Here is a 16,938-nt window from a genome sequence, read left to right as displayed (position 1 = left end):
TAATGTTTCCTTTATTTGAGAAGAGGGCAGCATGGACTAAGTATAGACATCCTACTTATGGATGGAGAGGTGCCTGGGTGGCTCAGTGGGTTAAGTGTCTGGCTCTTGATTTCAGCTCAGGTCATGATCTCAGGGTCATGGGATCAAGCCCCACGTCAGGCTGTACCCTGAGCGAAGAGTCTGCTTGGGATTGTCTCTCTTCCTCTGCCCCTCCCCAACCAGGCTGTCTTAAACACTTGTAGATGGAAAACATCCAGAGTCCTGTTCAGTTCTGCTTTTCCCCCAGCTGTGAGTTAGGCCAGCCTCTGAACCCTTCTCTCTATTTCATTGCTTATTTTTCTGGCAAGCCAGTGAGGTAGGCTTTCTATCCCAATTCTATAGATGAGAAACTGAAATTCAGGAAGACCGCCTTGAGTGTCTGGTAATCTCAGCCCTCCGCAAGTTGTAGCCAGCGTGGCTTCTACGCAGCCTGAAGCAAATCAACCACCTCTACAAGCAGACATCGGCCCCACTTTACAAACAAGGAAAATGAACGCATGATAATAGTTTGGCAGAGTCATCTGCAGATACACTGGCTGGTTATTATCCGTTCATTTTTCTCGTTTTGAAGGAAACAATAACCTGAACAAGTAAGGTGGATTGCTCTGATTAAAACTTTCTTGGCATTCAGGCAAGTGTTCTTTCTACTTTATCAGTCGATATCCTGGGCCAGGTGACTCACGTGGTGAAGAGCCACTGTGGAACAGCCCAACGGCAGATGCAGACTATATGGAATTATCTAAAAATCAGTCCTACTCCATCCCTTAGTGTCATGGCAGTCAAGTGCCATGCTGAGAGGCTGGCATCCAAATGTAAAGATCAGGGCATTCTCTTGGAGACCCAGTGGACTCCTGCCCTCTTCTCCCAAATGGAGATGCTGTCTCTTCCTCTGCACTTTGCAATTTTGCTTATTAGGAGACAAAGATGAATCAGAGGATAGGCGTTCTTCAAGCTAGCTCAGAGTGGGGCCATTGCTATAAACACAGCAAGACGCAGCGAGCACTCAACAAATGGAAGGGGCTCACCTCAAAGACCAGTGTCTCGTTGGTGGGTCCTGGTGCATACAGGCGTTCCGGGTGGTTGAAGGCGCGCTGGTATTCAAACACGGTCCCAGCAAAGGGGAACTCCCCAGGCCAGTCGATGCTCCAGCCCCCTGTGAGGTAATACTTCTGCCCCAGAGTTCTGACTGCAAGGTAACTGGAAGAGAGCTGTAGCTCCTGGATCTCGATGCTTCGGGCCCCCGCTGGAACGGTGACTACTGGATAATATTCTGAACAGGAAGGAGAGAACGGTGCTGTTTACCATGTTGTACACTGCAAAACGGGGCTGAGGACTCAGAGACATGGTGATGTCCATGTTTACTGGGGGGTGGGGGGTTGTTGAATAACCAATGGACATTAATTCCTACCCTATGAAGTGCAAATGATCAATTGTTTCATGTTCCCAGTGGAAGGAACACCAGAGAGAAAGGGTGTGTTCCTTTCCCAAGCACGTGTATGTGTGTGTGTGTGTGTGTGTGTGTGTGTGTGTGTGTAGAGGAGATACACTCTTCTCCTTCCCAGGACAATCAAGGCCACGCTACTCAAGAACGCTCTTTATCTTTAATCTACTTGGAGGAAACTCAGCACCATGGACCTCCATGGTGATAGTCATGAAACAGGGCTCCAGGTTTCCTTTTACTCAGGATTCTTTTAGATACTTGCTTCGGATATTCACCTAACACTGTGAGCATGAACTGTGATTCATGTCCTAAACTGAGGATTTCAAAATCAGTTCTTCATTTAATGAAGGTGTGTGGGATACGGGACAAACCGTGAAGTAGAAAGGCGTTTGTGTGACACGTCTCAGAGCGGTAGGTGTTGACAGAACTCGTCACACTGAGAAATCGCCCAGCCTTCCTTGTTCTTGCGAGGTGACAAAGCCACCGTCCTGTGTGTGTGTCAGGTGAGCCTGGAAACCCACTCGGCCATCTCCAGCTTGACTGACTCAAACTCGCTCAGCAGCAAAGCCAGAGCAATGAAAGGGCAGGCATTTCTTACCATTTGCTTTATGCTGGTTCAGGTACAGGCCTTTATAAAACTTGCAAGTCGAATTGTCCCCTTGGCAAACACCACACGCATCCAAAGCTGCTTTAGAGCCAAGTTCATGATCACATCCCACTGGCTGTGACAAAAATTTAGAAAAATAATAAGGTGAAAAAGATCAGAAAAGCCAGTGGCAAAGAATAACTAACTGGGTTTTAGTCTTCAGAACATTAGGAAGATAGTACAGCGCTAGAGTTAAAAGCAGAGTCTCAAGTTTGACTCTGGGTTCAAATCCCTGCTCTGCCTTTAGCAGATGCAAGACTAGGGAAGTTACAGACCTCGTCTAAAGCTTGCTGTCTTTGTCTGGAAAACTGCTTCTACTAATGGCAGGTGAGCTTATTTGGGCCAGGTCTACGGCTGAAATATAAAAAATGGGGAGCCTCCGATGCCCCCTGCCCCCTATGAGAGCTCACAATGGAATTAAAAGGAATACTAACTGGCAGTAAATAGGACTATTTCAAAACACAACTGTGAGGCTCTGACCACATAGTGAACATCCTTAGCAAACATGCAGCAGAAGTTTACCACTACTCTTCACATTCTTATTTGATTTTCGCAACTAGTGCATGTAGTAGAGACATCATCCTCTCCATTGCATACATGTGGAGATGGGTGAAGAGGAACTAAGACTATCAGACAGGGCCTTGCAGAAAGTCAGGGGGGACGGTGGACAGTGTGCACATGCAATTTGCAAACACCGGCCTTTTCCCCTACACGGCCTTTTCTCCAGACACAGAATCTCTCGTACCATTTCTCATGGTACACATTTGACCTGAGGAAACCCGAGTGTGACCACACATCCCAAAGCAGAAATGTTTTCTTACTTCACATATCCCATCAATACAAACATCGTGTTTGTTTGGGGAGCAAGGAGTTCCGTCTTTCACTTTGCCGGACATTGCAAAAAAAAATTCAAAGTTCTCAGCCTTGCAGTACAGTTTACATCGATCTGCCTCTAGAAGCAAAGAGATCAAGATAGCACGTGATCAGGAGGAAATAACAGGAAAATGACACGATGGCCAAAAGGATGAACTAAATTTATTTAGAAAGCTGTCATGTCTAAAATGGGAAATGTTGCAGTTTTGTATGTGGGTGTGCATGCATGAATGCATATATATGCACTTTTAAAAATAGGAATCGCATTTGCAATTCATATAAAACTGTTTTAACATGCAAAAATTTTATTTTTCTAATCCTCAGTAATAGCCTCAATACATAAGATTGGTGGGTTATATAGCTACTCTCCTTGGTTAGCAAATATTTTAGGCTTTACAGGACTTATGGCCTACTATTGACAATATATAGATGAAGGAGTGCTTCTGTGTTCCAATAAAACTTTACAAAAACAAACAAAAAACCGGTCAGATTTGGCACCGAGGCCATAAATTGGTGACAATGATTTAAGACATGGATCACTTTAGATATTTTTGCAGTTAAGAGAAAAAAATTCTAGGCACTTTGGAGAAGAAAGGGGGGCATATGGCTCATGTTTATAAAACATATAGAGAAATGTCATGAAAAGGAAGAGGAAAAAAAAATAAAGCTAAAGGCTAAAAAAATGTAACTTATTGACCATAAAGTTCCTGAGAAGTTTCGGGTATCATAGGCAAAAGGGAAAAAATACTGCATTTCTATAGAGCTCTTGTTATCAGAAAGGAGTTATGCCAATTTCCCAAATACAGAGCATTCTTCTTGGCCAGCAGCTCCAGATGACATTTCTCATGGGAGACCGTGCGTGGGCGACACCGTGCAAAAGCCCTGACAACAGTTGTACAACAAACGTGTAAACAGTTTGCAAATTGCTGTGCTTCATGAAACCTCTCGATAGAAGACAAAGTCAAAATTTAAATGTGAAAGAAGTTAGATTATTACAATCCCAATATGCAGACGTGTCAATGGATTCAAAGTTTCTCCTTTACCTAGAAATTTCTTTTCACAGCTTTTCTAACACCTCCTAATTTTTGCATAGTAGATTATGGAAGACATAGCTATACCCTTTCTTTTCTCCATCACACCCGGGAATTAACAAGTTCTAAAAAGTTCAGTTTTACCCACACAGGCTCCTGAGCAAGTTTCTCAACTAGTCTGTTGGAAACACAGAAGGGAAAAAAAAAAAATCTCACTGTTGTAAGAAAGACAAAGACTGTCTACAGTTATACAAGAGTCTTCCCTTGTTCATCTCAAACTGCATGAAGGTCGTAAGACCTTAAAATCATGAAGGTCTGTATTTGTTGATTCCAGGTACATATCAGAAGGAGAAGAGGGAGAGACAAAAGGCCTTAATCTGTCTGTCTCTTGTGCTAGGACGTGAGCTCCCCAGGCCGGGTCTCTGATTTACTCAATGTAGTTCCCTCCATATCTAGCAGAATGGCTCCCACGCAATAAATGCTCAGTAAACACCTGTTGAGCTAATCAATAAAGTGGCATGCTCTCTACTTAGTAAGTCTGCAGTTAAATTAGTGAAAAACTTGTGAAACCAAAAGACATTTTACCAGTTACAGTATTTATTTGCTTCACTTTCTCCTTAGGTACTCCACACAGAACCTATTTTAAGGCTGATAACAAAACATTATTCCATAAACACTGTATTTGAATGAAATCTGTAATCTGAGAAAGACCAAGGAATATCCAAGAAGACAAAGCCAAGGACAGAAGGGGAAGTGAGAAAGGAAGGATGATAGGATCTGGGGGAAAGAGCCATACATAAGAAACATGGGATTACGGGAGTATTCGACCAAGAGAAAATAAATCTTCAAATGCTGGACTTGAAAGCACCTGCAGGTATTCTAATTGTCCATGGGAACCTGCTGGGCAGTGCCCTTCCTAGATAACTGCTCAGTTCCTCATAGAATGCTTCCAGTGATGGGGAGCGGACGACTCATAAAAGTCCATTACGGACAGTTGATACTTATTCACCCATTCTGTCTGAAAATTATAAATGTGTGTCAAGTGCTGTTCTCAGATGCTGGAGGTCCAAGCATGCTCAACATGGACAAAGGCTTCATCCCATGGAACATAAATCCTTAGGGGGAGAAAGATAACGAATAGGTGACTATATGATATAAAGTCATGCGTGGATAAGAGCTCTGAAGAATGAAGCAGGTTAAGGATTCAGAGCATGACATGAAGGAAGGATATTCTGGGCAGGCTGGCAAGGGAGGCCTCCCTGAGGAGGTGCTATGGCTAGGAAGTTCATAGCCCTTGAATTAATCCTGTCTTCTGAAGTGATTTCAAATAAATCTAAATCCTTTTCTAGTTACTATCGCTGAATTTTTGTAGGTAACTGGTTTCTTTTCTCTTTTCCTTGGTAAGTTTCCAAATGATTCTACTGGAGAATTTTTTTTTAAATAAATATATTCCCAGCTTTATCACTGAAGTCCAAAAGGCCCTTAGACAAGTTGTCTTTGCAAGAACACATTTGTTCCATAAAGCAAGAAAGAGGTGTACCATTGTGTATTACTTTTAAAAAACTGTTAAAAATTCATTAGTAAACATCGTATATATTACCTCTTAGTGCAATTTGAAACCCTGCAAATAACAAAGTGCTGAGTGTCTATGTAAAAAAAGAAACACACACACGCACACACAAAGAAACACATATAAGTAGACATTTATAGATTGATTGCTCATTGCTTCTTCCTAAGACATAGATTGCAGAATTTCTATGCCTGTCTCCCTCTGTGGTTTTGGACAAGTCATGACCCAGAGCCATACAGTGCTCCTGCAATGAATGACTGAGCAAAGCACTATCCCTTGTTACTTGTTGTGTGTTGTCTCTAACTCTGGTAACTTCTCTATGGTAACTGATAACACAGGTTCATTTGGAGCTTTTGCACAGCTACAGCCCCTCAGTCTTATTTCCATGAACTGTCACTAAATTCAGTGTCTTCCCATTCTACATGTGTGCCCTTGGGGTTCAGAGCTACCCTTTCCCAAGGGAGGATGGCTGTGTTTTGATTAAGCAAGGGAATGGAAATAATAGAAGGCAAACAACCCCACCAGTGACAGCTTAGTCTGAGGAGGTAATAGAAAGTGAATTAAATTTGTACATTGTAAGTAAAATAAATGTTTTGAGACTTCAGTAAGGTCACAATTCAATTTAAAAAGTAAAATACAAGCTATAACTTTAAGTAATAGTAAGTACTAAGAAGCCAGTATAGAGACATTTTGAAATACATGGCTCTGTGTGTGTGTAATACCCTGCAAATAGGCCTTCCCATGTGCGCAATCATCTAACATGTCAATTGCTGAATATGGCGTCTCTATGGGGCATATATGGTTTCACGAGTTCTTGGTCTGGACAATGCATACCAATTTCAATTAACATCCCTTGGAGACTTAATTGCTGAAATGTCAAAGGTAAGTTTGGAAACATAAGTACATTCCAAACACATGAACCCTTTGGCTTACAGATGTGGGGGGCAAGGGGTGTCCTGTGGACAAAAAAAGTATGGAAAAGTAAACAAAATCTATGGATGTGAATGAAAAACTGGGGCAGGACAGGTCTAGGGGATGACGTCAACATCTAAATTCTTTTATGTAGGCAGCATTTTCTCCTGTGTGTTTGTTCCCATTACTGGGCACATAGACTCATATTTGTTGGAGGCTTATAGAGACCAAATTACCTTCCACTTTTGTATAGGGCTTCCACTGGTAGAACCATCCACGGAAAGGTTTGCTGTTATATTCTGCACACTGCTGGGCTCGGAAATCCAAGCTATTTTCATTACAAGGGTTAACATTGCACAGCTGATATATACGGCTAGAACCTGGACAGAACTTGCCACCATACTGAGGCCTGAAAATAAAATTAAAGAACTTTAGTGCCAGCAAACAAAGGGCTCATGATTAGTGACAAGCAGTAATACGAGGAGCAACAATCACGATGAATATTGTCACAAAGTATGCAGTGTATACAGCCTATCACAAGATGGAAATAATGTGGTATACAACATGCCACGTCCCTCCTTGTATCCATGGCAGGCATGACCCATCAACCAGGGGCTTGTTCTTTCTTTCTTTTCTCAACAAGGTCCTTGGGTAGGCACTACCACCGTTCAGCAACTGGAAATGCCATATTAGGTAAAACTTAACTTGTCATCTCTAATCCCAGTTTTATATTCTGGCAATTTCTTTAAAGAATGATGAAACCATATTCTTGGCCCTCATCCCTGTATTAGGGAAATTGGTAAATGCACCTGAATGTTCTAATGCACGTGTGTCTGTGTGCTACACACATGAACACCCCCCCCCACACACACACACACACGCTCACACTGGCATCAAAGCTCTTCAAATGTGGACCCAACCTATTCCCCAGCTTTCCCCCCATTTCTAAACACACTCAGCTTCCTACAGCAGGCTACCCACCTGATGCTGTGGAGAAGATCAGGACACTGAAAAGAAAGGGCAGAAAGCCTCATTTGCCATGTTCTCCAACTCAGCTGTGTCAGTCACTGAGCTGATGTTCTGATTATTGTCTGACTAGTGTATGTTTTATTCTAGGTGATCCTAAACTGTGAACAAAAATTCCCCTGTTTTCATCTGCATAATCACTCTTTAACGTTGTAGGTGGCCTACTCCTCTCCTGCCAAGCACAATGGGAAATGGATTTCCAGAGTAGGGAATCCCATTAGAACATAAATAATTATGATCTAATGGCAGGCTCTTTAAGCTCTTGGTAGGTAGACTGCAAAAACCAGAAAGCAATATAAGAAAAAAAAAAGGAGCATAACCAAACTGAAAATTACCAATAACAGCTTATCTGGCTTCTTCCAGGCACAGAGCAATTGTTTTCTTTCTCATTCCCACTTTTTGTATTTTTCTCCAAAGGTTAAAACCCAACTATGGATCATCTCATACAAAAGCTCAATGCAAACATGTAACATGAAAGAACGCTCGAGGTTAATAAATTTATGTGATTAAAATTCCTTGTCTCTTTAGGAAGCACAAGAATGCTATAAAACACCCCTGGATTTGCTTCAGCATATTTTATCAAATCCTCGTGCAACTGCATGCTAAGATGGATTCAACAGAAACGGGAAGTGTCATGCTGCCAGAAAGAGATTTTTTTGCTATTTCAAAACACTTTGGAGTAACTACTTAAACATTCAGCAGCCATTGTGCGAGATCAAATCCCTGAAGACTTCTTAAATCATTATCTTAAAAGCACTTAGAAAAACCTTAAAGTGCCATCTGATAGCCTTACTATTCCTGGTCATCTTCACAAGGCATAGTTAAAACTTTCTTAGTTTAAGACATTCCATCTGAGAGTTTACAAATAACCTTCATTTAGACAACTCAGATTCAATAAAGCAAGGACCACATGTTACTTCTTCAACTCAGAAACCATAACATGGAAAAAGATCTTGAAACTTGAATAGCACCCCTTCAGTTTGTAGATGAGGCGAATGAAATGAAGGAGGCTCATGAAATTTGCGATATTCATGAATGAATATCACAGAGCCAGCAAGAGACAGTGCACAGCTAAGCCCCCCGCCTTTGACTCCCCCACGATCCCTACCCGACTCACTCTGCCTGCATTTAGCTGAGTTAGGGAGCAGGGGCCGGGTGCTGAAGAGAAGACAGTCATGCACAACGGTTAGGGAGTTGGTCTTTTATAATGAGGCAGATCTAGATTGAAATATTCTCTGCCTCTTCCTAGCTTACCTTTAGGCAATTTCATTCCACCTCCTGATCTGTAAAATGGGGGCAGCTGGGATGGTTAACTGAGATAAGTGTTGTAAAAAAATTTAGGGCTGATAAAGTACAGAAGCAGCCCAAGTTGCCATTGGTAGATGAATGGGTAAAGAAGAGGTGGTATGTATACACCATAGAATATTACTCGGCCATAAAAAAAGAATGAAATCTTGCCATTTGCAACGACATGGATGGAGCTAGAGAGTATTATGCTAAGCAAATGAGTAAGTCAGAGAAAAAAAATACCGTGTGATCTCACTCACATGTGGAATTTAAGAAACAAAACAAATGATCATAGGGGGAAAGAGAGAGAGACAAACCAAGAAAGATTCTTAACTCTAGAGAACAAACTGATGGTCACCAGGGGGGAGATGTTTTGGGGGGTTAGGGGAATAGAGGGTGGGGATTAAAGACTACACTTACCATCATGAAAAAATTTAAATAAAATGGTAAAAAAGGTTGTAAAAATAAATGGGATACAATGCTAAAAAAAAAGAATTTAGGGCTGAGTCTAGGGCAGAGTTAGCACAAATCAATCATAACTATTTTAAAATGTTTTCTGCTTTAACAACTGGCAAGAATTTGTACTTTTTCATCAAATGCTCCAAATGCAGGTACATTTTTCTGCAGCTGTAAACAGGAGTGTTAGGATAAACTAACAGAAAATCCTACCATGATATTACTTGGTGTAATAAGATTAAAAACCAAAATATGAACAGTCAGAAAACAAATGTCTGGGAACATGATTTTTTCCTTCTATTAGACCATTATAAAGTATGTTCATTTTTACTTCTGCAAAATTTATCATGTCCTGGCTACAAATAGTTATACTATTGGCTGACTAATCAATAGAATCAGTGGAGGAGCTCTGTTAAAAAAAGATACACACCCACACAGACAGATCACTCACTCCTGGGTCCCTCCAGACTTTCACAATATGAATATATGATAGGAAGACAGAGAAAAATCAGTGTTTTTTTAAAGAACACTTGGTGATTTTTTTTTTTTCACTTGGTGATTTTGATAATCAACTGAGCCTGGAAATTACTGGGAAGAATGGGCCAGAGATTTGATTCAATTATCATTCCAGAGCTATGACTGTAGTGGCATATTATTTTTTTCTCAAATTGACCTGCATTTTAGGAAAGTTCTAGAATGCCTTTGCATGTTTGATATTCGCTACCTCAATTTTTGCGATTAATTTTTTTGAACAGACTTTACAGAAATTCCACTAGGCTCTTTTAGAGTGTAATAATTGAATAGCCAGGGAACCGGAAAGAATGTCAGAGGATTAAAACTGTGGGCTCTTGGTCTGACTCTACTACTACCAGCTTGGTGACCCGGGCAAAGATTGCCAGTCTGGGACCCTCCGCCTCCCCTGGTTACTCATTTGTCAAGTAACTGGATTAAAGAACAGGTTGCAACTCATGCATCTGTTCTAGGTAGATTGGGAGCAAAGGCCTGGGAAAATGTTATGAGGTTCCTGAAGCACAGTACAGCTCAGTAGAAAACAGAGCTTCTAATCCATTAAAAAATCTGTACCTCAGGGGCGTCTGGTTGGGCTCAGTTGGTAAAGTGTCCAACTCTTGGTTTTGGTTCAGGTCATGACCTCAGGGTTGTGAGAGACCAGGCCCTGCACTGGGCTCCATGCTGAGCACAGAGCCTGCTTGAGATTCTCTCCCTCTCCACCTGCCCCCACCCCGACTTGCACGCATGCTTTCACTAAAAATAAACAAAAATGTCCACCCTAGACATGGGGAAAAATAAGGCCCACATGTGTGTGGTACCGGTTATTCCAGAACCAGATAACCTTTAAACACTTTTGAAGCTGAAAAGTTGGAGGAGTCTACAAATCAGCCAGGAATAGTTCATTTTTATGAAACAAAATATGTTCTGGGAAAATCATCATTATGTGAAATCAAAGCTCCTACTGCTTCTCACATGAGAAAATGAAACTGGTTAGGTGGAGTGATGTGAACAGACCCGATGTTTAAACTGAAGCAAAAAAAGGAATCAGTAATTTAAAATGGAGTGGGGGAAAAAACCCCAGTTTTACTACAACAAAGTGAAATAAGAACAGAGAACAACTAATTCAATTGCCTTAGGACAGCTGCTCATGTACTTGTTTTATTTGTGATGCATAATTAAAGTAAACAGTATCCCGAGGAGCCTTAATCTTGTTGAAAATGATAAAACAGCACCAAATGGAACTACATTAGTGATTCTTTTATTAGGCATTTCTAAAATTACAATATGATATTTCCATGAACAATGCCCTATTATAATGAGAGTTCTCAATCCCACAGATATGAGAGGTTTTAATTTAAATCTCAGGGGTGTCATTCACACACTTTACCAGCAGAGCTATTAAATTAGGTAATCTATTTCTTTCTTGGGAAAATACTGAGCTGTAAAATGTTGTGATGTATGAAAACCAGACCTACAAAATAGGCTGAAAAAATGAAAAGTAATATAATGATTTTAAGAATTCTATCCAAGATATGGGCTACATGCGAAGTATGAGGAGGGTGGTTTTAATAATCTGGTATAAGCTGGAAATGCATCACAAGCTTGTCTACCATCACACCTAGTTATAGGATCTGAATAAACCAATGAGTTTCAACTGGGGATGGCTTTACCCTCTACAGGACATTTGATAGTCCCAGGGGACATTTTGGGTTATCTATCACACGGCTGTCAGGGAGAGAGCGTCATCCTACTGGCATCTAGTGGGGAGAGGCCAGGGCTGCTGCTAAACATCCTGCCATGTACTGTGAAAACCCCATAATAAAAATTTCCAGTCTCAAATGTCAATAGTGCCAAAGATGAAAAATGCAATTAGCCTGATATCCCAAAGAGCATCTAGGAAACCATGGTCAAAGTATCTTCTGACCCTCTTCTATTTTGGAACAAACTGGCCTCTTGATCCAGCTCAGGCTGCTGACTCAGATGAAATGCCATGTCTTTTTAAAATTTTCCATCTGCTCCAGTTTCGTTATTTATTTTAATTCACAACCTACCAAACATTTATGGGATGCTTATAACACGCCAGGCGCTTTGTAAATATTAACTCAGTTGACACGGGCACTCTTCTCATCCCATTTTTACCACTGAGGCATCTAGGGAAGGGAGAGAAAGTTGTCTGTGGCCACATAGCTGGAGAGAGCCAGGGCCAGGAGGCACACCTAGGGTTCCAGGATTGGGAGCCTATGTTTTTGACCCTCACATCAGGCCACCACTCAAGCAGTGCTGTAAAGTGAAATCCCTATTTTCCAAGGACCCATCTCATTCTTCTCTCTCTACCACATTCTCCAAAGTCCAGCTTCATCAGTAAGGCCTCTCTCTCTCTCTCTCTCTCTCTCTCTCTCTCCTCCCACTTCTAATCCCCCCAAATCTACAGGAGACATTATTATCTCTGTTACACACATAAACCAAATTCAGAGTTCAAGTGAACTTCCCAAAGTCACACAGCTAATAGGCAGCAGACCCAGGATTTTGTAGTCCAATCTCTCTCTCTCTCTCTCTCTCTCTCTCTCTCTAACCTGGCCTCTCTCTCCATCACTGTGCCCGTCAGGAAGTGTACCTCTCATGCATGTTGCACGTGGGAATTAGAGCAGATAAAAGGAACATAAAACCATCTTCGTTTTCAAAGAACACAGACGGCGGTTCAGAACCCCGGGCTACCCCGGGCCAGAGGGTGCCTGCAGGTGACCACAGGCCAATCTCAATCTGTAGACATTGTCATTAGTCCTCACTGTGTTCTGTTCAAAGAAAATTGAATTTGCGGTCAATGTCTTAACCGTTGGGAAATTTCCCACATGTTTTTTTGGATTTCTGGTTTCTCTTGAAAAGTCAGGCAGATCTGTCAACACGTGTTGATGTACATTCCTGCAAGGCAAAAATTAGCATACTTTCTCCAGTTCATCAGTTTGACACACACACGCACACGCACGCGCGCGCACACACACACACACACACACACACACATTCCACTGGCCTAGCTCCTCTGCTCTACAGCACAGGCATCTGATTGTGTGACTGGGTGGCTCTAATTGAGGCTGAGAAAGCAGCTCAGACTAGCCCTGGAGTCCCTGATCACTGTACTCACACTCAGAGCAACTAACTCCTTTGTGGCTTTTAGGTTTCTGACCACCAAACCCCTGCACCCCCCGCACCCCAGGGCATGCAGCCTTTATAGCCAACAGTAAAGCCCAGGTTCCTTTCTGGAGGGAAAGAAAGTGCAGTTAAAAACTGGGTGGCGGTGTGGCGGGGTGGCGGGGCCTTACTTGGGGTTATTGCAGTGTCTCTCCTGGAACTTGACGCCGCCGCCGCACGTCCGCGAACACTCGGACCACTTGGTCCAGGGGGACCACTGGCCGTGGACAGGCCGGGGGCCGAGCTCCCCGAACTTCACACACTGGCCTTGCCGACACCACTGTGGAAAGAACATGCGACATGTTTCCCGTCAGAGTCCACCCGCGGAAGGCGAGGAGACGCAGACACCTGCCCATCGACAGCGAACACAGGTATGTGGGCCAGTGGGGGGCCGCGTGACCCCTCGTGACCCCCCGCCCACCGCGCCTCCCGGCCCGGGCCCCCCGCGTTTCCTGTGAGCGGGGCGAAGAGCTGGCACCCAGGGAAGGGCCGTGTGTCACCCACAGGCACGGCCCGTGCGCTTCGCGAGCTGCCGAGGCCAAAGGCTCAGAGAACATCCACCCCAGGCCCAGGGCGCCCGTGCGGGCCGCCGGCACCTGAGCCTCCCCGAGCCCCACGAGCGAAGCCCTTCAAGGACAGCCTGGGTCGCCCAGGAGGGGCGCTTCAGGAGGACCAGCCGTCTCACGAGGTACGGCCCCAGAAGTGGTCAGGCTGCCGACCTCCTCCTAAAACCCGCTGCAGTCGTGCGGACACTCCGGCTCGTCCCAACCGGCCCTGTGCCCCTGCGGAGCTTCTCGCAAAACCCAACAGCTCCCGCCCGTGAACTGTGCTTACAGACGGCGCCCTTTGACCTTTGGTCTGCAGGAAAGGTTCCTAACCCCAGGCCTCTGGTGACCTGGAGCCCTCCGAGCTCCTGTGAACGAGCCCGGGCCTTTCCTCTGCCAAGGCGCCCACCAAGCCGGGCTGCGCCAACCTCCGTTTGTCTCCTTTGCGATACGTCCCGGGCTCCGCGGCCGTCTCTGTCCCTGGGGCTCGCCTTCGCCCCGCCAGTGGTTTTATTCCTGCGGAGCTTTATTATGAGCGAGTTCTGCATGACCTGGTGGAACTGCACACTCTCCTAAGAGCCTCCGCAATGGGATGCAACGGGCTGGGCTTTGCACCCTGCCAGGTTCTGCCGAGGAGTGGGGCTTCGGTTACGGAATCGGGGGAGGACGCTGGACTTCCAAGCCTTCGCCTTTCCCCTGTGATACGTTTGGCTCCTTGGCTGCTTATTGTTTCTGCTGCACTTTGCCCAGGTCAAGGCATTGCTTCCTGTCTTCCAGTTCTTGCCGTGCACCGATTCCTCCCTGTGTTTTTCATCTCTCTTTTCCCTGGCTTCATTGGCGTCTCAGTTTGCATGAACTCATAGAACACCATTGAGCACTTTAGGGGGAAAGCAGTTGGTCGTTAAAGGATTTTGTCCACCACGAGCAGGAATCCGAATCTTCCGGACCAGGAATCCCCAGGACTCTCCCGGCTGAGCTCAGTGGCGGAGACAAAATAACAACAGCCAACACCAACAGAGGCTACGCTTTATGAAGTCGCTTCCAGGTGCCAGAAATGGTGCAGGCAGGGAGGGAGGGAGGGCTTCCCATGCACTTTCTAACATAAGCCTCCCAAAGCGCTAAGGAGTTAATAACTATTTTCTGGATGAGAAATTTAGCAAAGAAATACTAACACAGCTACCCAAGCAGCCGCACAACTAGCTGGGGCTCCATTTAAACTCAGTAACCAAAGCTTCTGAACAGGATACGTAAACTTCTCGCCTCACAGGCAAATGGCCCACTGATATATCTTAAACCTAATTTCCTTCTTTCTTTCTTTCTTTCCTTTTCTTTTCTTTCTTTCTTTTCTATCTCTTCTTTCTTTTTTTTTTTTTTTAGAAATAAGGTTTTTAAATCTGTTTCCAACCTTCAATTAATTTAACTTTCTTTTCTTTCAGAATTCATCCTAGTATTGGCTTAGGTTGCTAACAGATGGTCTCCTCTGGCTTTTTCATTCAGTATAGAAATCAGAAATAAATACGTGAATACACACACATACATACACACATACATCCCTCTTTGGCTCTAATTGCAGAGGCTTTTAGGAAAGTGTGAAGTTATGCTAAGTCATGTAGACCTCGTTCATAATATACATATCCTATATACACACATATATGTGAATACACACATGCATAATCCACATTAATAAAATTCTGCATATAAAGCTGGATCTATTCATATATATATATATATACTTTTCATTTCAAATTGAATGGCTGTAACCAGACAGACAGCTTTTACAACAGACAGCGAGCACAAGCCTTTCTTTCCTCACATGTGTAACTCGATAAAACTATGTGGCTTTCACAACCTCACGTGTTTACTGAGCATTCATGGCACGAGTATCACCGAATGGCCAAGGCCACTAGAGAGACGGGAAGGACTCAGTGAGCGCCCAGTTACAAGGGGACAAATGAACAAACATGGAGTAGCTGCTGCTCTGTAGGACCCTTGAGATGAAAGCGTAAGACGCGGCCCTGGCCTCACGGAGTTTCCAGTCCAGGGGAGAGCCAGTCCCATGCCCTAGTGGAGGAAGAGTCAGAGAACCGTGCATATGGGGGCACTAACAATCACACTGGGGTGATGATGGGTGATACTCTTCTTAGGGCTTTCTGCTGAGCAGGGGGGCTTCTATCATTCGGTCAAGGGGCGCTCCCCCAGTATTTAGAACTGCAGTCTGGTCTTTTAAAATAATGAGGTGCAGGAGGGGCGTTAGGACATCTGTTTTCTAACTCCTGGCCTGATTTGTCTCAGGTTACGGTAACTAAAGTCTAATCCAGGGGCATTTTCATCCCCGTGGAACTACCCCCCTGGCATATGTAATGTAAGACAAACGTTAGCCCTATGCCATTTGGCACTTACTTTCCTTGCTTATTAGAGCAATCTTTTCTTGTACATCTCTCTTACGTTTAATGCTGCTGCTTTCATAATGAAAAGATCTGGCTTCTGCACAGGTTTCCCCATGGTCACTAACCCTTGAGTTGTAAGTCCTGAATTTTGATGTTTTAAAAATAAAAAATGATGGGGGACCTGGGTGGCTCAGTGGGTTGAGCGTCTGCCTTCAGCTCAGGGTCCTGAGATCAAGCTACTCTGGGCTCCCAGATCACTGGGGAGTCTGTTTCTCCCTTTCCTTCTGCCCTTCCCCCCACCCTGGTGCTCTTTCTCTCCCCCTCTAATAGACCAATAACATCTTTTAAAAAATTTTAAAAATAAAATAAATAAGATGCCTTGAGCAGTACTTACATGTTCAATTAATTATTTCACTCTTTCGCTTCATCACACCTAAAACATTCCATGCACATTTTCAAGGAGAGACTTTATTGGAATTTCCTAAGACAGGGACCGCTGATGGAAAGTTGCACATTAACACCTCAATTTTTAAAAAATGGTTTTTTTCTTTAGTATCAAAGAGTTACAAATGCAAATCTTTTAAAACACGTTGAATAAATGACTCCACAAATATTAGAAAGTGTCTTCTGGACACTTGCTAATTTTTGTGGGCCTGTATCTTTGCCTGTGTCATTAATCTCTCATTGAAAATCTCTTTCCCACCCAGCTGAGGAACATCCATTTTGGGGTCCCCACTCACTGGACTTTATTTTATTTTTATTTTTTAAAGATTATATTTATTTATTCATGAGAGACACAGAGAGAAAGGCAGAGACATAGGAAGAGGGAGAAGCAGGCTCCCTGCGGGGATCCCGATGTGGGACTCAATCCCAGGATCCCGGGATCATGCCCTGAGCCAAAGCCAGACGCTCAACCACTGAGCCACCCAGGGATCCCTGTACTTCATCCTAAGTGCACACCTAATTCCAAGCATTGACAGCAACGAGGGATTCAAGATCTGTTTACAAAGAAAGACAGAGTTACTGGCT

General features: G+C 43.7%; 1 protein-coding gene across 2 annotated transcripts in view; it reads right to left on the bottom strand.

Annotated features, from left to right (window-relative positions):
- ADAMTS18 (ADAM metallopeptidase with thrombospondin type 1 motif 18) overlaps positions 1-16,938 on the bottom strand; it is a 131,986-nt gene that overhangs the window by 36,599 nt on the left and 78,449 nt on the right. For both annotated transcript variants that reach the window (XM_072731480.1, XM_072731481.1), the window contains 5 exons: positions 13,109-13,257; positions 6,749-6,921; positions 2,948-3,078; positions 2,079-2,202; positions 1,065-1,309 (listed from right to left, as the gene is read on the bottom strand). In XM_072731480.1, the coding sequence (XP_072587581.1) occupies positions 1,065-1,309; positions 2,079-2,202; positions 2,948-3,078; positions 6,749-6,921; positions 13,109-13,257 (822 nt within the window). The remainder of the gene's footprint in view (positions 1-1,064; positions 1,310-2,078; positions 2,203-2,947; positions 3,079-6,748; positions 6,922-13,108; positions 13,258-16,938) is intronic.

This window comes from Vulpes vulpes, chromosome 12, assembly GCF_048418805.1.
Source record: "Vulpes vulpes isolate BD-2025 chromosome 12, VulVul3, whole genome shotgun sequence".
Classification (NCBI taxonomy): domain Eukaryota; kingdom Metazoa; phylum Chordata; class Mammalia; order Carnivora; family Canidae; genus Vulpes; species Vulpes vulpes.
This window is presented reverse-complemented; position numbering and strand designations above follow the sequence as displayed.